Source organism: Dermacentor andersoni, chromosome 8 (genome assembly GCF_023375885.2).
Source record: "Dermacentor andersoni chromosome 8, qqDerAnde1_hic_scaffold, whole genome shotgun sequence".
Taxonomy (NCBI): Eukaryota; Metazoa; Arthropoda; class Arachnida; order Ixodida; family Ixodidae; genus Dermacentor; species Dermacentor andersoni.
The window spans coordinates 97,216,024-97,242,326 of record NC_092821.1 but is presented as its reverse complement, the minus strand read 5'-3'; the positions used below and the strand labels follow the sequence as shown (position 1 = coordinate 97,242,326).

Sequence of the window (26,303 nt, the reverse complement as noted above, 5' to 3'; positions counted from 1 at the left end):
ACGCGCACGCCAGGGATTGCCGCGACCGAGCAAAGTTAGCGATGATGATGATGATGGCGGCAACAAGCGCCGCTCCGTGCCTAACGTAGCAGTCTTTTCAGGCTTTGCTTGTCTAGCGTGGCACCAGGTGGCATTGGTATCGGCAGCTGATTTTTCTTGCAGAATTATTTTGTTTCGTATGGATTTGAGGACAAGCATTCTTATTTTGTGATTTTCATTTGTTTCAACGGCTTATACACACTTATGTGTAAGAATTCACTTGAAAAGCAACGCTGATAGCCGGTTCTTTCATTGCCAAGGCGCCGGAAGGGAGAGGGGGAGGGACGATGACGAACGATATCCGTCACTTTTTTTTCTTTCTCTATGGGTGCGTTGCATTCGCCATCTTGAGTGTTGTCCTGCGTTCTGCACGTGTGCGTGTGTCAACTGTGCTCTGGTACTGGTTTGTCCGACTTGTTTTGGAGGTGCTAGGCCTGCCTGTCGGCGTGTAGTCGTGCGTCTCCGCTTCTAACTGCGTCGTCGGTTGGTCGTGATGAGTTCTACTGCCAGAAAACGAAAAGTTCTGTCTTTTGAGGACAAACTCGCAATTTTAAATGCAGTCTCCGCGGGCGAGAAGAAGAAGGACGTTGCCACCCGTTTCAGCATTCCAGCGAGCACACTATCAACGATTTTGAGTGCGGAACACAGCATCAGAAACGCAGTGGAGTCGGGAACAAGCTCGAAGAAAAAAAGACTGAAGCTGTCCACATACACTGATGTGGACAAGGCAGTGTTCACGTGGTTTTTGGACACGCGAGCCAGAAATGTACCCATAAGCGGCGCGATCTTGCAACAGAAGGCAAAGGATTTTGCGTGTATCTTGGGTCATGACGATTTCAAGGCAAGCAACGGGTGGCTGCAGGGATTTAAGAGCCGGCACGGTGTCGTCGGAAGAGTAATCAGCGGCGAATCTGCCTCCGCAGACAGCGATGCTGCTGCTTCGTGGGTGGCTGACAAGCTGCCTGGAATCCTGAGTCGCTTCGAGGCGGCTGATGTCTACAATGCCGACGAGACAGCTCTATTTTATCAAATGCTTCCGGGCCGCACGCTAGCGTTAAAAGGCGATGACTGCCGCGGTGGAAAGCAGAGCAAGCTCCGCATAACGATTCTGCTGTGTGCCAACCTCGACGGCACAGACAAGCGAGTCCCGCTAGTTGTCGGCAAAAGTGCCCGTCCCAGGTGTTTTAAAGGGACACTAAAGGTTACTATAAAGTCAACGTGGACTGTTAAAATACCATCCCAGAAACCTAGAAACGTTTGTTTCGTGCCAAGGAGAGACTTATTTTAAGAGAAAATGCGTTCTGAAGCGTCCGCGTACCTCTCGCGCAGTTCAAATTGCCCGCCCTCCGATCGAGGAGTACTGACATCATGGTCTCATAGTGACGTTGCGCCATCGGTGAGTAGAACGGCGTCCGCAGACGGCGCTACGGCTTTTCTGCGCAAAACGCAAACGCGCGGCCAGAAACAGAGCCAAGACGGAGCCGACAGCAGAGCGAAAGCGGGAGTATGGTGGCTAGCGGAAGGAGAAACGCGCGACCATAAGCTGGTACTTCATTCTATAACGCAAACTTCGACGCTCGTCGCAATGGGCCCTGACAACGATAGATTAGCTCGCGATGCTGGGCTCAACTTCAGTGATTTGAGCACTGACGAGCGCGACCTGCTGCTGAGGGCTCGCGCTGCCGGCGTCGTTGTGTACTACGACGGCGGCCTCGACACCGGCTCTCCGGAGCGGGAAAGCAACGAGGACTTCCCACGACATCACATGGACGTGGCATTCTCGCTGCTTGTTCCAAATGAAAGTTTCGCGAGCCAGCAGAGCCCGCACAGCACGACGCGATAACGAAACTACTGAAACTCCAAAGCGTGCGCGGCGCAGAGTCGAGCGCGCACAGTCCAGCGAAAACGAAACCTTTCGACCACCCATACTACTGAAGGGTAACGTCAAAATGTTATTTTTTCTTAGAATCGAATAGACCTAGACAAAAAGCATTTTCTTCCGTATAATCGAATGAAATGATATCTTTTAATACGAGTAGTTGAGTATTAGTAACACAAATTATGAGGAGTGCTTTCGTCATCGGGCTAGTACCGGAATGTCGCTGTGGGGTCTCAAATCGTGTCATGCATTTACCTCAATTTCTCGGTTACTAAAGCTCTGTTCGCGATTATATTGACGCCTTAGACGTTCTAGAACATTGCTCTACCACTTTAACTTGACTTTCTGGTAACCTTTAGTGTCCCTTTAAGGGAACGAAGCGTATGCCCGTGAAGTATGTGGCGAATTCCAAAACGTGGATGACTCGGCCAATATTTTCTGAGTGGTTAAAGGAATTTAACCAGGACGTCAAGCGGCAAGGCCGTCAAGTTTGCCTACTGCTGGACAATTGCTCGGCGCACCACATCGAGGGCCTGCAGCTGTCGAACATCGAACTGCATTACTTCCCGGCCAACTGCACGTCCCTAATACAACCCCTGGACAAAGGGGTCATTAACAGTTTTAAATGCTGTTACCGGCGCCGACTAATCCTGAAAATACTTCTCGACATCCGTCTGGAACGGGAGATGAAGATCGACATTTATCAAGCAGTCGAGATGCTTGCTGCCTCCTGGCAAGAGGTCAGGGCAGAAGTTATCGCGAATTGCTTTTTAAAGGCCGGAATAGCCAAAAACGCACGGGCTGGTGCCGACGAGGAGGAGGAAGACCTTTCTACTCCGTCCAATGTGGCCGAAGCGTGGAACGAGCTATGTACTAACGGTGGTGTACCCGACGACGTTGAACTGACTGACTTTTTGTTTGCCGACAACGCCGCCGTGACTACAGAAGAAATGTCTGATGCAGCAGTAGCTGAAAGCGTGCAAAATCCGGATGGCGGTGATGATGGTGCTTGTGAGGCAGATCCGTGTGACGTGCCTACTGCAAAGGAGGTGATGAACGCAATGGACGTTATGCGCCGTTTCGTCGGCTCGCTCGACGATGAAGGAGCTCTACACGATTTAGCCTCTTTGGAGCGGCGTGTTGTGCCTACACTCGTGCCGAAGAAGCAAGCGGAAATTACGCAGTTTTTTAGTGTAAAATAAATGATTGAAGGGTGAGTTCACCTTCACGGATATATTGAGCTATTTGGTTTCGTTTCTGCATCATTCGTACGAGCCTTCACGCGAAACCTGCATGTAACGAAAACCTGCATGTAACGAAAAATTGCGAGCTTTTGTCAACTTCGTTATATCCAGGTTTAACTGTACTGACACCAAAAAAATCCACGTGGTTTTTTCTGCTTTAATAAGTAGTTAATGACCCAATAATCACGGCACTAAACCTCATTTACTTCAGAGCGCGACAGGTAATTATTTGCAGTCTTTTTTGTAGCGACCAGTCGAAGTTTCGGTTCCAGAGAGCAACGAGACGGGACCAACGGGAATGTAAACAAAGTGGTCACGTGTTCGCAAAAAGCCATGACGTATGCTCTGACGCGCAGCCAGCGTGCGCGACCAACTTGCTGAATATTGTCGTGCGACTGCCGCATCGGTCGGACGACCGCAGCCAATGACAGCGCCGGTAGCGTGAACGTCATGGCCACGTGGTAGACCTGGCGGGGTGGGGCCGGCGAGCGGGCACCTCACCGCTCCGATAGGGTGAGCCACCCTAGCTCCGACTGGTTTTTTTTCTCTCCCTGGTCGAAACGCGGGCCTCTTTCGCCGCTGACGGCGGCATATAAATGGGCTACAATTTGTTTCTGACACGAAATAACTTCTAGAATAAAGTGACCTCGAAAGAGTGCGAGTTATAAAACGTTGTGCGAAATAGTAAATCGTTGGCGTGATTTCTACTCGGACACGGTAAGCGCAGACGCGCCAGCAATCGTCTGTACACGAAGCAGCTCGACTGGCCTGTTTACTTATCGCTACTAACGGCACCGGGAAAACTAACCGTATTTTCACTTAAGAGAAACATAAATGCTCAGACATTGATTGTGCTGGCGAATTTAGGCGCTTTATTACGAGCTGCGGACGCATCGCAAGCACCCTCGGCCCCGGACAGACGGCCGGCGAGCTAGGCCTACATCGTCTCCCAGCGATCGCAAGCTCGCTTGGCATGCTCGTTCGTTTCTGTTGGCGCCAATGAAATCAAATGTGCTGCAATTTAAGCGTGACATTACTGTGTACACGTTGTGCCGACTAACATAGGCGCTTCGTTATACGAGCTGCAAGCGATCGTGTCACAAGCGCAACCGGTGTCGGATTCGATGGCCCAGCGAGCTATGCCTGCCGGCTCCTGGCCATCGGCGGCTGTCAACGGATCCAATACTGCTAACGCGGCCTTGCGGAAACACGTCTACAGTGCTCGCATAGACGTGTTTATATTGTCATCGTTTGTTTCAAACAAGATAGCTGTGCAAATACGGTTGCTTTCACTTTCTGTTTAAGTTACGCAGCATTCCGAACTTCCACGCAGGGGCGCCGGTTCTGGGCGGAGCTACCCGCCGCTCGCTCATTCGTACCATGTGTCCCGAATCGCCGCATGCGGCAAGTCACACACAACGCGCCGTACTACAGATCGCACGGAAAATCGCACCATATGTATCGCGCTTTAGACGTGGCCAATCACTTAGCGACTCAGATATTGCGGCCGGCGATGGCGAGGACGAACCTCAACAAAACCCTCGCATCAGCCACAATCAATGGTAAGACACAAAAAATCGGCGTTGAACCTTGTGGCAGCGCAGTCAAGCTGATAGTGTGGGAAATATCCCGATGGACACGACAAAAACTGCAGTTGCAGCGACATGGAGAGCGTGCCACTACAAGTACAACAGCTAGAACAAGCAACAACAGAGGAGAAGAGCACATGTAAGCCGCATGGCAGCCAACGAAAATTCGTGACGTAGCCACATGACGTAGCGTTTGCTTGGCTATTTACAATCCCGGTTGATGTCAATGTCGCGAGGTGCTCTGTTTTGCGGTTGGCTGCGCGCACGTACTTTAAAATTGATTTTAAGTATGTTCTAAGCGATATTCGCCGCTGATATTTTATAGACGATGTGTGTGTGACCAACTAAATCGATCTCGCAAGTTATCTCGACTTCAAATTTTTGTGTCAGTGCTCCTTTAAGTACATTAATTGACAAGAACTTTTTTTCTTCCAGCCTTTTGCTATTCGAGGTGAACATATGTACAGGAATATTTAAGAAGTGAAATGTAATCCTTTCCAAATATGCTTCTTGTACCTGATGTGTACACAAGAAAGATAAATATATATATACAAAGAATGCTGACATGGACGAAGCTCTCGGTGAGGCCTATACGCAAGACAAACACTGCTTTTGTCTAGATGTACTTTAGCACAACTGTTTCCTTAAAACGATAAATAAAAAATAAGGCATTTTCAGGTAAGAAAGTACACTCTGGTCGTTGTGTATCTAGTGCAAGCCATGCATAACAAATTTTAACATATATTTTAGGACATAACTAACCTTTGCACCCAGTATCTGAACAGTAAAAATGGTAGGCGAGCCTAATCTTTGATTTAGGTCTCTCTTAGTGATACTCGCACTTCAGCGTTGGTGCTCTTTAGGTTAACTCCAGGCGAACGCAACGCACAAACAAAGCTAGGAGGCAACTGTTACCATGCCAACGTTTTGTGTGAGACGTCATTACTTCCACTTTCTAGTTCTGGGTTTCGAAAAATTTCGCCGAAGATGTGCTCCCGTGGCGGGTCTCTAAAGTCTATGATTCTGTGCTTTGGTGTGCGGTAATCGGTGATTTCTAATCAATTATAATTACTTCAGACACTTCAGTAACTCAACTTGTAACTAAACTTATGCTCTGATATCATATCTATAACGAAACCCATGAATGTTGTACTGCACTATTTTTTTCCTGTTTTTTCTTATCTATTTTGAATTTTCTCCCCAGTGGTTTCAGGAGGTGAACCAGAAGTGCTGCACAAGAAAAAAGAGTGTCCCTTGATGCTTACGCCACTAGTAAATGCAATATATATCAAACCACAGTGCACTCTATGCTAAGGAGTTTCGTGGCTTCAAAAGATTTTGCACTAACGACTTGTTCATTCCCACTCAAATTTTATGAGAATGGGTCTTTCTGGTGCGTGCTGTCCAATAGAACACCCAGCACATTCGCTTGCCTCTTCAGCAACAATTTTACTTGCCACGAGATGGCAAGACTTGCCTACATCTCTGCAGGAGCTCCCACATCAGAGATGAGGTATGCGTAGAACAATTAATCTTTTCATTTGTTCTTGGACTGGCCCAGCAAACAAAGTTGCCAACTGTTCTGAACAAGTCAGACTACCCCCCCACCAAAAGAAAATGTTAATACGAAAGTTGAGAAAAAAGAAAGCAGCAAAATTGCAACATTTTCTTGTAAAGCTGCTAGAACATAAAAATGCGGGCTGCTGTACACAATTGTGTACAGATTATTATATTTACGCAGGTAAAAAGTGCACATGTCGGGCTGGCAGCATTTGGTTTGGTCCTAAACCACTGAATGACAAGTTGTACCAGATTTAACACCCTATTTGTACTGTATCTCAACAAAGAAAAGATGAAACAAGCCACGGCAGTTTGCGAAACAGCTAACGCAGGTGAACTCCTTTTGCAATTTTTTAAACTCTTCCAAATAGGTGAGGCATCCGTAACAAGTTTTCTCGGTTATGGTGTAAAGGGTACCACAAAAATAAACAATTGCAATCGCCTTCCCTCTAAATAAGTACACTACATGCACATAGTGCACACATTAGCAGTATCATGCAAACATTTGTGCATGCATATTGTTGAAGGTAAACTTTGCTGGCATGTGCTGAAATTACGACACTAATATTTTTGTTTATCTCATACCTACATGGGCCACAACACTCTTATAATGGCATTATTCTTGCACACACCTTGCTGCTTTGGGTGCATTCGCCCTCAAGAGCGGTAAAAGTCCCGTGACTGAATGTGACTCTCAACCAAATTATAGAATATGGTCATTTGTTCTACTCTTCAATTACAACTGGAAGAAATGATTCCTTAAATGCATTAGGACAATCTAATAGTCGTCATATGCTCAGCATGTTTAATGGCTGATGCTATGTGCTGTTTGGTGCAAGTAGTAGCCTCGTGTAGTAAAAAAAAAATTGTGACCTTCAGAAAATCCTAGTATAATATAATAGTGAGAAATTCTTGGGCCACGATGACCAAAGCAAACAAAATTAGCTGGCATGTTTTCATCAACCAGAGTATAGACAGAGGTTAGAGGCCAACGAAAAGATGTCCGAAGGAAGAGCGTACCAGCAGTGCCTGCAGGGCCTCCCTCTCCTGTGGCGACTGGATCTTGTGGGCGAGAAAACGCAATGCCTGATGGGAACCGTCCCGTTCGAGCAGGATGCGCTCGCACAGTTGCTGCACCGCATCCATGTCCAGCTCCCGGCATAGCGGGTTCGTCGCCCGCGCTGCACACACAATGAACAGGGTGTCACTTTTTTTTACTCTACACTCACTTCACACACTACACCTTTGCGAGTGTTCCACAACTTTTGTTCCAACAATGCTTTTGCCCAACATCATCATCATCCTATACGTGTCTACTGCAGGACAAAGACTTCTAACATCTCCAGTCTCTCCTGTCATGTCAGACAACTCCTTTCTTGTGAGGGCAAATTTCCAGTCACTTTCCTGGGGTGCAATTTTAGTCTGTTCCCTTTGCAATCTACTCCCTTGTAAACGCTTCTACACCCTTTCATCCGATAGTGCTTTTACTCCACATCACGATCCCTATATTTCATTGCAGGATGAAAACTTCTTCCAGCAATCCATAGTCTGCCCTGGCAGAGGAGCATACCATCAGCCTACGTAGAGTGTATGTATCAGCCTACATCATCCTGTGCCAGTGAATTTCATCTCGTAGCTCAACCAAATGCTTTGACAGCTTCAACAGCCTTTCCTTTCCCTTGGCACCTATTCTGTTATTTCAAAGGACCAGCTGCTGTATGCATTACAGTACACTATTGTTAAGACAAACTTAGTTGAGCTGAATTCTTCAATAAGCTGAACAAGCAGAAGCATTTGGTTTATTTCCCAAATGACCAATGCAAAAAGTTACTGAACAGCTGCCGTTCACTTAAGCCAAGATTTCGTAATGATAGCTAAAATCTGCAAGTTCGCGTGGCAGGCTCTAAGCAGCTGTGCATGCAGCTGCATGTGTGCTGCATATGCCTCAATGGTGCCAATGCCAGCAACTGCGATGGCTTCCAAAACTGACACCATTGCAACCTCAGAGTGTTACTAATATATGTAAATGTTACTAGCAGGATAGCAAAGCTCAATGTTCCAAAAGAAGAGAACTGCCTAAGAGAACAACTCTCACTGCTCCATGACAAAAGCACTAGAGAAAAAAGCGTAACTGTTCCAAGAGTATTCACCAGCAAGAGCAACTTTAATCTTCATTTTATAGTTTAAATATTTCACTATGTGCACCTCAGACTCAATGTTTCTGCTTCAATCTGGAATAGTCAGTGACTTCACTGCTGCTACCACCTCCTCTAAAACCACCAGCACATGGCTGAGTAATGCATGTAAGCTCTCTTAAAACTTACAGGCAAGCATTAGCATGCAGTACTGTAATGTCATACATAGAAGGGACATGCACAGACAGCATTGCATTTGTTGCACATACAAACAGTGTTGCAAATCACAATAATGAAGAGACTCTGATTCGCTTAAGCACAGCGAACAATTTATTAAAAAGCCCCTCGCCAGGTCTGGTCATTTTCAGCTGACAAGTGCAGTGCATACAATTCGCATCAAGAATTGTGTCTGCTATTACATCCCTGCACGCCACAGAAAGAGCTTAAATTTCAAACCAAATGCTGTTTGCGTTTCTCCTCATGGGCGCCACACTCCCGGCCACAGAGTCGACGTATATGACACAAGTGCGCCTACGCACATGGCAGTGCTCTGACGTCACTCGTAGTGGCACGTGACTTTGAGAATTATTCAAGGCAACAGCAGTTATATGTTTGATCTGTTGCTTCAATAGACAAATTGAAATTTAGAGAAATAATAAAACCTACAAACTGAATATCTGCATGTCTGTTTTACTTCATAATGTAGCAAGGGAGATGCACTTCAGTTTCGTCTGCTTGTTCCCATATTGTGCAGTCGTGCGTGCAAGGAACGAAACTATGTCATTTTCTACTGTGTCCCAGCGTGCAATCATGCTCTGTGTTCTGCTTGCATCTGCCTTAGTATTCGTGTAGCACCTGCTTATACCTCTAGTCAGGTGTTCTCATGCACAGCACGCAAAATCGTGCACTGCGTGAAATGAGACAAATGCAACAGCTGACGCGAGAGAGCACCAACGGAAGTGCACCGTGCACCAAAAAGCGAGCAAGAAAGTGCATCCAAGACTGCAACACCGCCTTTACTGATGGCATTTGATTTGTACCTAGTATATTAGTATTTGGTAAACTTATCACCACAAGACAAAGAAAGGGTAATAACACAGAAATGCTGTCATGTGGAAATGGTGGGGGCTGAATGATAAGAAGGCAATGACAAACTTAAAAAATGGAAGCCTTACAGGGTGAACCTGTGCTCACAACAGAAAGCAAACCTAGGCAGTCATAGCCACAACACTTGAGAGGTCAGTTAATGAATTGAATGACACTGCTGGCAATCTAATACATGCAGGGTGTGATGGGAGGCTTAAAATCAACTGTCAGTTAGCGCAACAATTCTGGAATGCATTACAATACCTTGATTTGGACTAGAACGTTCATTCTCAGACGTAAGACAGGAGCACACATGAAAGCTTTGACAAAGAAAGGAGCATGTACGAGTAAAATAGTGCATTCATATATCATGCCTCTTTGTTATTTGTGAAATGTAGTTGGATATAAAGCGCAGCCCAGACTACAGTGCCAGAATGTGATACCTGCACTACGTGCATCTGATAACGACAGGGCAATGACGCTAGGAGCTTCAACAATCACGACATTATAGCAATCTGATAGCATGAACTAATCTCGAGTAAGAAAGAAAATCAAACATTGGAGTACGACAAACAGTAAAAGTGGGTACACACAGCGGGCTGAAAGTACAAAAATATAGCCACCGTGACAACAGAGTCAAGAAAGCCACTGTGATAACAAAATCAGAAAATGTGCTGAATGCGTTCAGAGTTTTAGCGAACATAGATGTACAACAGCTCATTTATGTGTCTACAGAGAAATGTTTGAAGAATGAATGTCAGCAGATGTGAAAGGGACTCTGGTTTTACAGTGAAAACAGTACAAAGGCATCACTCTAATTAATGTTGTCGTTACAGTGGAAAAGGAAGAGCTGCTGTAAAATTACAGCTTTGGCTCCACAGTTTAGACTGGCGGCAGCCTTGCGTTAACAAAGGGACGCACATGCAAACTAAACGTTTCTCTAACAGCTTAGGAAAAATGTGCGCGTAAGAATTCGCTCTTTTTGCAACGGCACGTAAAAGTAACTCCACTGTCATTTGCAGTCGCAGCAGAGTGACGCCTGTCATGTGTCCCGTTTTGACATGCATGCCCATAGAGACTAGAGGAAATAGTTGCGCAGCGAGCAGGCAAAGCCCAAAGGTATTCAAACATAAAAGAAACAAAAGCACTCGTTACTTTCTGCCGTTTCGCTCACGTGTGCAGCTAAACACTAGCAAAAGTATGCACGTAAAAGATGGTCAGCGACAACTTAAGTCCTTGCCAGCGACACACTTCAGGGACCCCCCTCTACTCTTTTTTCTTTTTTTGTCAGCAACTGTTTTCTTTGTATATTTGGAACGGCCTTCTTTACTGGACTCAGTACAAAGCTTTCGAGTTTCCAAGGGCAACTTTAAAAACCGAAAGCCAGTACGCACGACTGATACTTTGACCTCAAATTATGGGCAACACAAAACAAAACATTATTAGAATACAGTCAGCATTTTCTCTTCCCCTTTTCTTTTCTGTCCTTATCGCCACAAAACAGGCACTTTACAGCGCTGTCAGTAGCCTGCGTCTATTGTCAGAGAGTTCGTATCCACAAACATTCGGACTCGCACCCGCTCCTGTACGGGCACAGCTACAGAGGCTAATGCGCTTGCAACACCGTGCAGTTTGGGAAAAGAAAGACGGAGAAACACGGAACAAGCCTCAGCGCAACTAAAGGTGCACACAGTTTAGCAAACACCGATGTAGTAGCCGAATAATTAAAACCAAGAACGGTGCTTTCGCGTTATTTGATATCGAAACTGATCGCCGGAGCAGGGCTACAAAGTTAATGGCCTTAGTGCGCTTAGAGCGCCAAGATTAGCAGCAGTTGCGTTCCTTAGGCAGGTGCTAAGAATCACCGGTGGTCGAGCACTGGCGGTGGGAGCTGGTTCCGAACAGCGCGAGATCGTTGCTGGCGCAGAGCGAATTCGGGTTCTGCGACCGACCCGGCACCACTGCGTTCGCGCCTGGAACTCTCAAGGCAGGCCCGCCGGGGCCAAATGTGTCCCGATACCGATAGAACAACAGATTTTCGATACGATGCGGCGCCGAGATTTTGAGCATTCCAAATTCACAGCTGAGCAGTCTTCGAAAACGGCCCGTATTCCAACGCTTACGGCAGACATTGACGCGGCCCGCCGACTTGCAGCGGACGGGTGCGCTGACCCCACGCCGCTCATCGGCCCCAGCTGATTCGCTATTTGCAACGCTGTTTTGGATGCGAAATAGCACCAGAATTGCCAGTAACGGCGATGGAACTCACCCAACAGAGTGTCAAGCGAGCTGTCGTCGTCCATCTTGAGACAGACGGATTGGATCGCGTCGGATTGGCTTGGCTTGCCGGCTTTACGTTAGCGAGTCGCCGGCTGCTTGCGCGTTCCGCAGGTTGCGTAGGAACGAGAATACTCGAGCGTACTTGCGAAGCCGCAGTACTCCAAAGTCATATTTCTGTTACAACGCGGTGATGTAGTAGCACACAGCAACACGTTTCTCTTCCACTCGTTTCAGGTAGCCTGGCGCACGCTTACCATGTTGACGTAGGTAGCATCTGTCTACGCGTACACATACGCTTCCAGTACGATAGATCACGCAAGTTTAAACGGACTCTGCTCTTACACGGTTTGTTCTAAATGTGCGTTTGCATAAACCGTGCAACAATACATAACTTAACCAGGCGTACATACGGAGTCAGCAGTTTGACTTGAGCATCATGGCCAAAAACACGGTAAGCTTTTACACAAAGTAGAAACATTTCGCAAGCAGAAATGAGAAAAACAATAGATCACTTTATTTCGCACAACAAAGTCCGCCTCTGGCGCAGCGGAGAACTCAAAAGAACACGGTCTATCGCTGCAAAACGTGGTTGTTCAAAGATTCAGAAAAGTACGATTATAGGCACATCACAAAAAGTGGCGTACGGGTGAAAGAAACAGACGGCGCTTTGAAAATCGTCATTCCTCGCTTTCCCATTCTCTACGACGAGAATGCGAAAAGCTAAGCTGCACCTACGTTCGACAAATAAAATATAGTCGTCACGAAGTAAAACAGGAATGCAATAAAAAATCACGTATGCAAGTCACACGAAGGTTCGGACAGCCGCAAAGGAAAGTTTCCTCACACATACTGAAAGGTGCAGCTATCAGACAGCGCCCAGAACTTGCTCGAACAGACAAAAATGAAAAGAAAGAAAAAGACAAGCTTGTTCTTTACGCGCGGAAGACAGGTGCCCGTTACGACTACAACGGTAGTTCCTCACAAGCAGACACTCTTTTCGCGCAAGATCTCTGTAAACGCGAGGACATGTTCTCTTTTCGTGTGCATTGCCCTCACCAAAAACTAGACATTTGCAAAGTAGGAGCAAATATCGTACGATAAGGTTGCCTTGTAGTGCGGCTTCACAGCAACGCACTCTTGCATTGGTTCAAAGCTTTTGCTAGCACCCGGTTCGGCTTCACCACAGTAAAGGATGCACGTGACTAATATTTTACGCAAACGTGTGCAGCATTCGTCGCGTCATAAGACACGTTGTACATAATGTTGTAGTAATTTTCTGGAACTGATTATTGGTCTTCATAGCTGTTTTGTCTAAGACAGGCTGCGTCAACAACTAAAAATCGTTCCGCTTTTCAAATAAACTAGTCCATACTCAGAATGTCAAGTTCCCTGACCGCATTCAGTTATATAAGATGATGTGGATACAAAACTATACCTCGAAGTTTGCTTTTGTGCCAATGGTTAAAACTGAGTGTCGGCGTAGGCTTCCCCTCACCCTCCGACGGTTTCTTCAGTACCGATTTAGTCTGAGATGCGTGCGGACAGAGGCTACATTGCCACAACTTGGTCTAAGTGAGCCAACCCCTTGTCACAATATTTATAAAAGCAACGAAATTCCTGCGCTGAGGTCCGAGTGAAATGTTCGTCGTATGGAAGAATTCGAACCACAATGTATCCACAGCGCTTCTCGAACCGGGCAGAAAATTGAAACACACGCTAGACACGGGCGAGTTGCGTATTCTTTAGGTCAGCTTCTCTGCAGACAAAACGCGCCGCACAATATGAACACACAAGGTGAGCACAGGATCCCTCGCTTTGAAGGGCTTGACAATGTTTGTCCGCGCACCACTGCTGTCCAGCAGAGAAGCCAACTTAAAGCACAAGGCACGTCACAACTTGTCAATTCAATCTTCGTCCGACGAAAGGATGGCGGCCCGTTCGATGGCCTGACTGGGGAGTGCCAAGTCCCGTTGTCGTCGACTCGGTGAATCGAAGGATGGTGGCGGTAGCAGGTCGCTAGACGAATTGAGCGACCGCCGCGGCCGGAGGTTGTAGCGGCCGCCGCTAGGCGCCGCAGTCGATTCGGGCGATGCCACTGACCATGGTCGCGTCGCCTGCGAGGTCAACGAGCGAGACTAAAGGAGCGCACTCTTTTAAGACACTGAGTAGGTGCACATTTAATTTTGAAAAAAGAAGAGACAACATCCACGTTATACGCTTTAAGGTAGGAGGTAAACCATGCCAGCAGCTTTTCCTTTTTGCCGATACCAATGAAAAACAAATAATACTTTATGGTGACAAGGGAAGGTGGAAACACTGACAGCTGTGGAGCGCAGCAGCATTTCATGCCAGCAGCGACGATACTTAGAGCGGTCTACTCGTGCACTGCGAAGGACGGAGCTTGCCACTGTTCTGCTTGCCCGTAACACTGAATAACAAATTTTGAATAATTTGAATAATAAATAGCTCTGCGATACACAGTCAAGTGGCTCTCATTTTATGGAGAGCTATTCACTTCCTCATCTGCACCGCCATACTAACACATCATGAGCATAATTAAATAATTTGCCCTTCCATAACCTGACTTCTCTTTCACGTGGGTATAACGATGAACACATTTTCAAAATGCAGTTTGCACGAGACTGATAATCTATGAAAAGCCTTGTCCAATTCCATATGGCTTGTACACATCAAAGAACACTGGTTGGTGAAAGAGTGCATGAACTCTTACTCTTGTAGCCAGGAAAAGATACAAAAACACAACATGATGAATTAAAAACTCAGCTTTATGCCTGTTATAACACTAAAGAAACATAAAATACGGAAACACAATATGGAAACAAAGCTCCACATCAGAGCATATTATGTAACACAGCAAAGCTTCAAGTAGCACATCCTTTCTCTTCTATCTTTCTTTACCTAGTTCTTTACTTTCACAGGAAAATGTAGCCTTGTCAATGCATAGAACATTAAAAGTATGTTAGTTAGATCTGTGCTATGTTTACTGCAACCAACTGCACCAAGCCTATTCCTACTTTTGTTCTGAGGGTGCACTGAAGTTGTTCCAAACGAGGTGACATGGCAGAAGACGCCGAGAAAACGGGAGACTCCACGTGGCAACAGCCAGCTACAGCGGTGCCGCCCAAAAACGGGCATCTAAAGCCACACTAGCACCACCTTCATCGTCATGAATTACTGTCACACTTAGCGTTGCTGCCGCAATGCTCCTACCTCCACTATTAGCCATCATAACCACATCAGCCAAACCAACCATATCCACATGCAGTAACGAGTAATATTTGTGCAGTTTATACAAATTCCAGCTGTTAGCCCGTCCAAATAAACACAGCTGCACCAAGCCACTGCTCTATACTGACATGTAACTCTTCTCTGGGCTGAAGTGCACTACTCTATCTGCATAATCATACAGTCTGGACAACAACATTATCTGGCTCCTACAACACAAAAAATATCCGTCTCTGGACCTGGCAACTAACTCTCCTCCTTCTATATCAACTATAGTCTATTTTAGCAGACTATACTTTAGCTTCCATTTAGAACAGCTGCTACATACAAATCAAAAGGCTCCTCAAACACAAGATGAATTCATGGCATAATTCCAACATGTAAAACCTGCTACAGACCATTATAGTCTCAGCTGACAAGAGCCTTTAGCTCTAAACACGAAATTTCTGTTAGCGCAACCAAACCTTTGTCCCACTTTAGGTACTTAAGGAATGAGCTATGTCTGTACAGCTACTGTAAATGATGTTCTATTCATGAGCTCCATTGCATTTTTGGCCTAACTTGATGCTATCCAAATGAATTGCAGGTACTAAATTTGACAAAGGAAAAATGCACAGGGCCACTGAACAAGATACAGTATGAGTTACAGTACGAGTTAATTGCAGGACCAAATATAGAATAGCAAACTTCGGAAGAAAAATCCTATTTATATTATATTCGTGTTTAAAAAGCCACAATAGACACTATGCAACAGAAGTACAGTTAAACCTCAATATAACGAAGTCAGCAAAATTGGCAATTTGCTTCGTTATATTGAAACTCGATCTTTTAAGCAAATAAGTACAGTCGCCAATGGACTTTTCTTCCCCGGAAGGGCCGGCAATATTTTCCCAATTATCGAGCAATTGGGAAAAAGCAAAATTGAATGACAAAAAAATTCTGCATAACCCAACTCACAATGACTGTCGACGATAATGCATTTAGCATTGAGTGATTTTAGCGACACAATGTACTTCCACCATCGAAATGAGTTATGTATCTGGACACTCTGCGCCATCTAGTGGCGCTGCCGAGAAGTCCGCGCTTGGCCTCCGAGATGAGAAGTGTGGCATGACAGGGGGGTGTGCGAACGCTGAGAAGTGTTCCTTCACTTTCTGCACACCCAGTGGCGTACACTCAGTGACCAAAGCAGGTGAGAGGTTCATTGAAGAGCGGCACGTACCCAGTGCATATGCAGTATTTAACAAGTGGCCAAAGGTGTGCCGTCTTCTCCAATCATCACTTTCAGAGATACCTTCACTTTCACATGACCGCAACGCAAAACGCATCGGTGTCTAGGAGCGACGGCATTCGTGCCACAGTGCCAAGCATGCTATCTTCCGTGTAACTTGAGCAAGACGCACTGGTGTGCGAGTTAATGGCACCTCTTGCAGGGTGCCAAACTTACTTTTGCGAGACTAGCACAAGAAGCACAAGCTTCTACGAGCACAGTCTGCCAAGCACGCTATCTTATCGAAGTGGGGAAATGCTGGCGTCCATCAATGCGTCCGGCGCTAGTCACGCAATTTGTGTCAAAACGTCCAGTGCTAAGTAACAGTTCGTTTTATGCTATTCCTTTTCGCGCTTTATGCGCTTCGTCGGCAGTCAGAGCAACACTTTGCATGTGGTAATGGTTGTGAAGCCATGGACAGCGGATGACAAAAGTGGCACAGAATCAAGCAGAAAGCATTTCTACAAAATTGCAACCTGTATTTCGGCTACTACTATGCTGTCACTTCAGCTAGACCGAAGTACAGTCAATGCATGCACCTAATTCCCATCAGCACATCAACTAAGCTTCAGTAGTTTTGGTTTCTCAAAGCATGGGGACGTGGCCGACGTTTGCGCTGGTGACCATGGCAGCGACGCCTCGGAACAAAAATATCGCTATTCCAGCTTGAATCGGTGGCCATATTAGTGCACGGTCACGCATTCAGAGGCCGAATTATCGCACAACACGCTGTAAGGTGTCCGACATTTCGGTTCTCCTCCATTAAATCTACGGGGCTAGCGGCAGTGCCACAGGACTGTCCCGAATAATCAAGAATGTCCGAATTATCACTTTCCAAATAAACAGTCATTGACTGTATTACACTACCACTTACAACAGAACACACAATATGAACTATAAACAAAAGTAGTGATGAATGGTTGCTGCTCACCTGAGCCAATGATGTGGCCAGGGTCGCAAGCATTGATGGGCTCCCCCGTTCCGACTGTGCGTTTGAGTCCCGCTCGGTATTTGACCTAGCACTGTCCTTGGTTTCCGTTTCCACAAATGGACTGTTACTCACACGACTGTTGCAGTCATCACTGAAACGGACATACTCATCGCTGCTGTCATTGCCATCGTCGTCATCGTCGTCGTCCCAATCGTCGAGGGACCACATGCCAGCATCGGACTCCTCCGATTCTGATGATTCTGTTGACGAGTCTGACGAGTCTCTTTCTGTGACGAAAAAAAAAAATTTGCACACGTCTGGTGAGATTGTATGTGCCCAACAAATGGCGTAGTATATTCTTGAATGCGCACAGGCACCAGCGATCACTGGAATGTATGTACATACAATGAGTCATGTACGGATGGCGGACACACTTGTTCTGTGAGAGAGAGAGACTCTTTATTAGAAAAACAGAATTTTGCCGGCATGTATATAACCGCTGGCATGCTACTTTGTATAGGGATGGGGAATGGGATTAAACGATTCCAGAGGAGAGTGGGAGAAAAAGGAGAATAAAAATAAATATGAAATGTGCAAGTGAACCTGATACTAATATTTACAGGCGACATGGCGAGTAAATTTAGGCTTTTTAAAGCTTTCCTATTACACCAATTGCTGACAGGTATTTGAACAATAAATCCAAAAGCCGCCGCTGTTTTGAAGGGCCGGGCATTGGACCTAAGATGCTGGGTAATGTTAATAGATCATGGCAAATCATGTACATTTAGCAGTGTTTAATTCTCCTGACCCATTTTGGACATGACAATACAATTTTGAGATGAAACATAAAGGTTAGTTCAGGCTAGATTAGGTGACCAAACTAACCTTCCACAAAAAGAATCTGACAAGCAACTAGACCACATGACAAGCGATGGAACAGAAAACACAGGCACAATATTCAGAGATAGTAAGGCAACAATATACGTTAGCGATAAAACATCAGTACGTATTTTATCAGGTACTCGAAGGAAGGAGCAAAGCTGAGAGGGTCATGCAATGCACAGAGCAATCACTGCATCATGCTCTCTTTATACTAGAAAAACAAGAGTGAGTGCTGAGAAATAAAAAAATTCAGTCTAAGTCGCCACAACATTGAAAGAAGTGACAAGAATAAGAAATTTCTGCAAATTTTCGCGCACTGAAATAAATTGCGCAAATTCAATATGACGGCAATAACTGATAAAGGATAGGGGTAACTGGAGGTCTTTGGGACAGGCCTCTGCACTGAAGTAGAGTAAACCTTTGTTCCCGAACTCTGACATCTCTAAATATCTCGAAATTTTCTCCCGCCACGGTGTCAACGCAATGTATTTTTGACACCTTACCTAGAGAAGCTTTTGTGCCAGACTCTGGGTACCTCGAAATCTTGACTGTGAAGACTGTGAAAACACTACTGGAAAGTCATTACCTAACAATTCAGATTTTGTGCAAATCTGCCCTATCATCAAAAAGTGAGTACAGAATCCAGCGGCTACGGCGACTTCCAATTAAAGGAGTCAATGAATTTCAGCACATGCTTCGCCGTTGCACCGAGTTGCACAACTTGTTGCAGGAGAGACCCTGACTTTACTCCAGGGGAGAAGGCTCCCCAAATTGACACCTATGGCGCACCTGCTCCTCTTGAAGTGCCCTTCTTCCCTGGGAGCCGAGCATGCGTCTGCACTTTTTGCTGCACCAACCAAAGCCGTGTCAGAGAGAGCAACCAGCGCTGGGGCCAAAATGCACACCCAGTGACGGCTTCCTCAGATAACAGACAACAGTCTAAGAATGTGGTTGTGCTGGTGACATGGGTAGAGGGTGATTGCAGGAGCCAGAAATATGTTGTGACCACCGTGTTTGAGACGTGGTGGTCGCAACGTAATATCATCTCCTGCAATCGCTTCTGGCACACTGTCCCGAGCAAAACCATGACCTTTGAGATCGGTGTCTGTTACCCAAAGAGGCATCGCTGGGGTGTGATTTGGACAGCATCCATCTGGCCCCCTGAATGAGGGGATGAAACGGCATGCAACTTTCACCAAACATTGCAGTGCATATAGAATTTTTGGGCTTTGTTATCAGTACTTTCCACCCTTCCGCATGCATGTTTCCCAGGCAACAGGGTAGCGTCACATGCACTCGCTTTCCAGCCGGTAACAGCGAGCGATCGCGCTGACTCCGAGCTTACTAGCTCAGTCATGCTGTGCCCCGCTTCCCACTTACTCTTCCCCCCTTCTTTCAACCTAATTGACAAGCACAGTGAAGTAAATAAAAAATTTGGTTGCTTCAACTACTACAACGAAACCATAAGTTCAAGATCTGAGGCAATACCAGTTATGGCAAAGCCAGTATATTTATTTTCTCAACAGCGTTAAGTACATTATTCTGGGTATCAAAGATGTCAACCACTCAGCAACAGCAACTTTTTTTTTTTAACCCACAGGTTGCCACATGCCATATTATAGTTTCACTAATGCATGCAGGCCATCTTCGTAAAGTGATTTGAAACAGAACATTCTCGGCATGTGCGTGCGTTGTGGCTAACATCCTGGCTTGGCTGGCCTGCACTCAGTACGCCAATGTGCTGACCCCGTGTGGCTAAGTCAATCACATGGCTGCACGTTAATGATGGTGCAAAGCACGCTTGTAATTTAGCGCTGCTCACGAGTCACATATGGGCATGGCATGTCGCTGACAGGCCATCAAAGTCAACAAGAGGCCCTTTGTTGGCTCATCGGAGGCATCACATAGACTCGTGTCTCTTTCACACAGACCCAACCTCAATGTTGTGTTTTTGCCAATATCAGCTTCACCAGTTACAACAAACATTGGATATAACAAAGGCATTTTTTTCATGTCGTATGTCACTTCGTTATAACGATGTTCGACTGTATTTTAGACTTCTTGGCACATACATAAAACTATGCAGAGGTTCGTAGTAATTTAGTACCTATGATCATAATGTGCAGTAAAAATATTAAATGATGAGGTTTTCACGTCAGAGAGCAACGCACTGGCTACAAGACACCATAGTGGGGAGTCTCCAGACCAATTTCAACAACTGGGCTTTTTTTTTTTTTTTCATTCCACTTCATTCGGCAAGCGGCTGCAGCGGCGGAGAATCGAACCTGCCATCTGTGGTAGGTAGCAGAGAAGCACAGCCACTGAGCCATTACAGAGTACACGTGTTGCAATAGCTTCGCTGGCACATCGGAACGTGAACAAGTCCCCTGCAATCGCCTAGCTCCTATAACAAGCACGGGCATAATTTGGAACTTTTGAACTTGGCTGAAGTAAGAACAGGGTGTGTACTTGGGCTAGTTAGGCACAATCGATCTGAGATACAGTACCTAACTCGTAGGGGATCGCAAGATAGTTTGACACATTGATGATTCGAAATATAAAATATGCCTATCCGAAGCTTATATGAGACCTCCACACATGTCGGACAGTTTCCCCAAGATCGTGAAAAGCGGGAGCTCACTGACTTCCTACTATAAGGCCATGTTGAACGCACAAAGGTTTAATTATTCCTTGCTCACGACCGTTGCAAGTTGCTCGCATTGAATACTGTCTGATACTATACTGATTTGAACGCTAAACCTAAAAGCCCACATCGGTTGGGTGCAAGATCCGGGTGCAAGCCTCCTTGCACATGTCAAAATGCTAGTTGCTAGTTTTTATTCAAGATAATGTAGAAATGGATGCACAGTGGAAGCAAACTAGCCTGTATGAATACACGCTGTTCCACCATCAGCGTACTTGTATTGCGAATCACACGTGAACATGCCCAGCTGAATGTCCATTACAATACCAACAATACGCCAATTCATTTAAACGGCTGCTTGTCATACGTGGACAACAAACCAGGCGGATTGTTGCATCGGGTTTCGGAACTGACTTCCCGCTCGAACCAGTCTTCCTCGCTTCTCGACTGCCTTAACAAGTCCGTGCCTCTCTTCTTGCATGCCTCTTGGTGCTCTGACGCCTCCCAGCTGGTACGTCTCTTCATTCCTGGCCCATCCCCTCCAGCCCCTCCAGGTTAATTTCGAAAGTGAATTTCAGCTTGCAGAACATCCGAGTCTATTCCCATTCATGTGTAATGGTGCACGCACGAATGAAACACGTACAGCACAGACCTGTGAATCAATCAGCGACGAGTCTTGCATGCCGCTGCTGCAATGGGGTGGTGGGAGATGCAGCTTGCGCTGGCTTTGTTAAATTTAAACTGTAAGGGGAGGTTGGGGATCCATGCAAGGGGAGGTTGGGGAGTCGCATTCATTTTGGCCACTTGCGGAATGCTAAAATGTCATTCGCAATAAAGAATGTCTGCAGTTAGCACGAGCCATCCATATGCAAAGCGAGCAAAAAAGAGCACAGGTCACTTTTTCTCCATGCACGTACTGCCCTACAGATTCAATTTCCTGTCTGACAGCATCTGCCAAACAGTGCCCCTTCGAATTTATCAGCATCAAATATTTCCGATGACGCGAGAAGTGATTGCGTCTGCATTAGGAGAAGCGCACTTGCAGGGGCATGGCAAGGCACATCGTTAAACATATCAGATGTAGCGGTGTGCAGGAGTTCAGTGTACACGTAGTGCATGGCTACAATTCTGCAAGGGATTTCCAAGGGAATTTTACAACTTTCAATATAGGCAATAATTCTATATAACCGAGTTTGATATATTCCAGATCCACTGTAATTAACCCTTTGAGGGTCAATTTTTTTGGCCATATGCAACCGCCCAGGGCCAATTTTTGTTCATTGCAGATTCCAATTCTTCTTAGGAACTTATTTCGAAAAAAGTTTACCGTAATTTTTCTAAAGTGACTAAAGTGAGAAAAAAATATTTTGCGTTGGTATATAAGTACTCTTCATTCATGAATAACAACAATAAAAAGGAAACTTAAAGAATTAAAACTCTGATGTGTTGTTATACACATAGTTCAAGGCTTTGAAAATGCGCACACGAGAATATTTCGCAAGACTCAAATGTTCCTGCTCTTACACCAATATGTACTATCAGCATCAAATGAATGTTGAACAGCGGAGCGCATGGCCCAAGCATAAGTGAAGAAAGATATAGTGCGCGCCGTCCAGTCATCACCATTGACAGGCGCGCACATCCGGTTTGGCCGCACTGCGCGATCCCCCTCTAGTGAGATAATTTCGCTTCTGTTCTGGTTCTTACATTTGAAAGGGAGAAAATAAAAAATAGAAATGAAGCTAAAATGTTGCAGTTTACGGCGAGTCTTGTAGCACAGATTGCCGAAACCACAAGTGCTACTGGCGCGAACAAGCGGTGCGCGTGGTGCAGTTTGCACCGTCATCGCGGGCAAACTGCACCACACGCACCGGACGTGCGCACCTGTCAATGGTGATGACTGGACGGCGCGCACTATATCTTCACTTATGCTTGGGCCATGCGCTCCGCTGTTCAACTTTCATTTGACGCTGATAGTACATCCATAGCGTAATCGAACTGCGTAGGTGCGCACCCTCAAGAAAACTGTGGTTGTGTGCCCATCAAGAAAGTAAAATGTGTGACGAACTTCTGCTAATCTTCATCTTATCGCCAACCAGAGGCAATTAGTTTTCGCGAGTGTCCAAAAAAAAAAGCTACGGAAAAGCATGCATGGCGGCATCCTTCCTATGTGCACCCCTGTGAGCAATAAACGAGCGAGAGAGAGGCGGTCGCCCTTTGAGCGATTAGTAACAAGATAGCCATCAGTTTTGGAAATGCAAGAAGCCGAAACCGCCCGCGGAACAAAACCCAAACCACCGCCCGCACATGCGCGCCCGCCAATGCGCGAGCGGTAGTATATAGACGCGCTGGAGCAAACTAGCTCTAAAACAACCCATGTAACAAAAACCGAGAGAGGGAGACACGCGAAAAAAATTCGCTGTATTCCCACATAGTGGCAGCACATGACAGAAGAAAAAAACTTAGGAAATTGGCGCACTTTTTAAACGTACAGACGGCGCCGCATATTTACGGCATCGACCATTTTTGGACTTGATCATTGACCCTGAAAGGGTAAATATTAGCCCTTTTGAGGACGAAATGTATTATACCAGAAGGAAGTGTCTATTTTTCATCTGAATGTGCAAAATGCACAGAGAATAAGCATATCCAACAAAATGAAAGAAATATTTAGGGGAAAATTTTTCAGCGGTAGGGGGGGGGGGCACCGCCAGGCACTCGAAGCTAGCCTCAAGTCACCTAGGGCTTTGTTCTCACTCGGATGTGAAACAAGGTGTACACTGCATTTGCTTTACTTTACCCGTGTGATACCTGTGTGATGGAACCAGAAATCTTGCATCGGTCTGTATCCTCTGACCATGCTCTCAAAAGAAAGCGTAAACCTCTTCCTCGTCCTGTGTTCCTACTCTAATCTAACAAGTTGCGCTTGCTGCCTGTCATACGGTGTCAGCCGGAGACACTGAGCCACAAGCTCTGTGCTCAATATCGAAACTCAGTCGGACAAAAACATTCTTCTGGTGTGTTACCTGCACGCACCACTGGCAACACTCATCTATAGCACAAAGGCTTAAAGCATTGTTCTGTTTACTGCACTGTACTGTTACGCAAAAGAGAAGAAACTACCGTATTTACTCGCATAATGATCGCACTTTTTTGTCAGAAAAATTGACGCAGATTCAGGGGTGCGATCATTACGCGAGTTAAATTTTCCGCGAGAAAAAAACAATTTTTTTCTTTTCGTCCCGCGTTTGCTGCGGGATGCGGGTGCGGGACACCAAAACAAAGATGGCGGCCAGCGGAGCAAGCCGAACGCGCCGTACGCGATCTTTTTTTTTTTCTTCTCGCGAGTACATTACGTGCATTGAAACAGTTTCTTCCGTATCAGTGATGAATAATATCGTTAATATCGGCAAGTTCGCGGCAATAACGTAGCCATGTCCACTTTGAGGGGACAGAAACAGAGATGGGCATGCTTATCCTGCCAGTGACATAGAAACACATGGCCGGCGTGCTGCGGAAACTGCGGCATCTGTCTTCACTACTATCCTAACACGGCACGTTTCCGCTAAGGGTAGGCGAATATCTTAGCTGTGTTAAAAGCGTCGGCGTATGAATAGGGTACACTTTCAACGTATCAGTGTTAACGTGGCTACTATCATTGCCGCGCGCGATTTGTTGCGTGCTCACGAGTGCAGATGAAAAGAATCGAAAGGCGCCTTTTTTGTTTTTGTTGACCACAACCATTATAAAGCCTACCCATAATAAAGGAAAGTTTGGTTGTGCGTCCTTTTGCCATGGAAGTGCGGAAAGTGATGAAAGTAATGAAATGAGGCATCTACTTAAGAATGTTTGGTGCGTGCAGACGAGTCGTTCGCGTAGCATTCGACAGATGGTAAGCGCGATCATTATTAGCTAGACTTGGTACACGACATATCGCTGCGGCAAGTTCAGGGTGCGATCATTACACGGGAAATAAAAAAAAATCGAATTTTGACGACAAAATTCAGGGGTGCGATCATTACGCGAGTGCGATCATTATGCGAGTAAATACGGTAGTACATATGTGCGTAACAAAGCGCTAAAGCAAAGGTACGAGCGTCCTGTCTGTTGTGTGTTCCTTTGTTTGTATCCTGCCCGTAGCCTGCTTTTGCAAGTTTAACACGAGGTAACATAGCAATTTGAATTAGTGGAAGTCAACCATGGCAATAAAACAAAACACAACATAGATACACACCTGCGTGGTTCGTGAATAAGCAGGCAGCAGCGGCACTGCTCAGCGGAATCCAGCGGAACGCACTTTCCTCGGGTGGTCTCCACATGGTGGCTGTGCATTGAAATAAAGGCACACCACTTGCATGTAATTATTGCATGCAACTGAAATGTCCTGCTCTCTAAACACATTCTACAGTGGGTGCTGTTTGAAGATAAATTCGTGGTCAGTTCTACGCAAAATATTTAATTTAATCCCTGAAAACCCATAATAATATCCAGCTGCTATGGGTCCTTTGAGCACTTGACAAGCTGACTGTGATTGACTCACGGGGCTGAACGTCCAGAAAAAAACCCCGAGCCCTGAAAGACATCATGACAGAAGACTCCAGATTAATAACGACAACCTGGGTCTTTAAGTGTATGTAATCCTAAGTTCAATGATTATAGAATGCAAAAAGTGTAGCAGATGGTTTTCGCAGAGTAACACTCATTATATATACTAGTCATTGATAATTACGCTTCAAAGCAAAACTTTGGCAATCCCATGCAGGTGGCGTTGCTGATTGATACCAAGCCCACTGCTGCACACATGCTTTTGCCTCATCTTAACGGCTGCAAAACTCTCCTTTACCACTTTGCCGTAAAACCAAGTGCTCCGCTGTTTGCATTTCAATCGTCGTGTATAATGCGTGGGCATTTTTCTATTCCGCCCCCATAGGAACGCAGCCGCCATGGCCTGGGATAAAAGCGACGACCTCACATACAGCGGCACAATGCCGTAGCCATTGCGCCAAGACTGTGCGTGGCGCTCAACATGTACAGACATATACCTGTGGGTGCCACTTGGAAACTACCTTTCTTACGCCAATGTCACACAGGACACCTTCCATCACAATTGGCTTCCTCGTGCAGGCTCAGGAAGGCAGTCAATGGTGATAGACAACTTCGATCCCAATCAAGTGTGATCGCCATCGAAAGTGCCTTGTGTGACGTGGGTATTAGGCAACCTTACTAGTTGTTGCGATTGGAATGTATGCAAGGCTTGGAATAAAAAGTCACAATCTTGATTGGGTCAATAATTGGCTAGCACCAAGTGAGCGCTGTCACAATTCGTCATGTCACGAGGAGCTGGCTTCAATGCCCCTCGCGGTTTACCAAGCGTCTGGAATGTCTGGAATGGCAAAACTGGAATGTTTGAAATTCTGTTTGCGTAATCTACTACAGTAGGCCTCCGGTAATTCAATTCGATATTTAGGTTGATTCGACGCCAGCCAGAAGTCCCCACCGGCACACATGCATTTCTAAG

General features: G+C 45.9%; 2 protein-coding genes and 1 long non-coding RNA gene across 4 annotated transcripts in view; 1 reads left to right on the top strand and 2 right to left on the bottom strand.

Annotated features, from left to right (window-relative positions):
- Gga (ADP-ribosylation factor-binding protein Gga) overlaps positions 1-11,889 on the bottom strand; it is an 89,106-nt gene extending 77,217 nt beyond the window's left edge. For both annotated transcript variants that reach the window (XM_050176910.2, XM_050176911.2), the window contains exons 1-2: positions 11,802-11,889; positions 7,332-7,492 (exon numbers count right to left, since the gene is read on the bottom strand). In XM_050176910.2, coding sequence (XP_050032867.1) covers positions 7,332-7,492; positions 11,802-11,835 — 195 coding nt within the window. In that variant the 5' untranslated portion in view covers positions 11,836-11,889. The remainder of the gene's footprint in view (positions 1-7,331; positions 7,493-11,801) is intronic.
- Positions 11,890-11,939: 50 nt separating this feature from the next.
- Positions 11,940-26,062, top strand: LOC129384366 (uncharacterized). Its single transcript, XR_011896090.1, has 2 exons — positions 11,940-12,263; positions 25,716-26,062. It is a non-coding gene; the product is annotated as an uncharacterized lncRNA (long non-coding RNA).
- LOC126529316 (uncharacterized) overlaps positions 12,305-26,303 on the bottom strand; it is a 33,184-nt gene continuing 19,185 nt past the window's right edge. The window contains exons 6-8 of the mRNA XM_050176920.3: positions 25,020-25,109; positions 17,260-17,546; positions 12,305-13,926 (exon numbers count right to left, since the gene is read on the bottom strand). Of these exons, the coding sequence (XP_050032877.1) occupies positions 13,717-13,926; positions 17,260-17,546; positions 25,020-25,109 (587 nt within the window). The 3' untranslated portion in view covers positions 12,305-13,716. The remainder of the gene's footprint in view (positions 13,927-17,259; positions 17,547-25,019; positions 25,110-26,303) is intronic.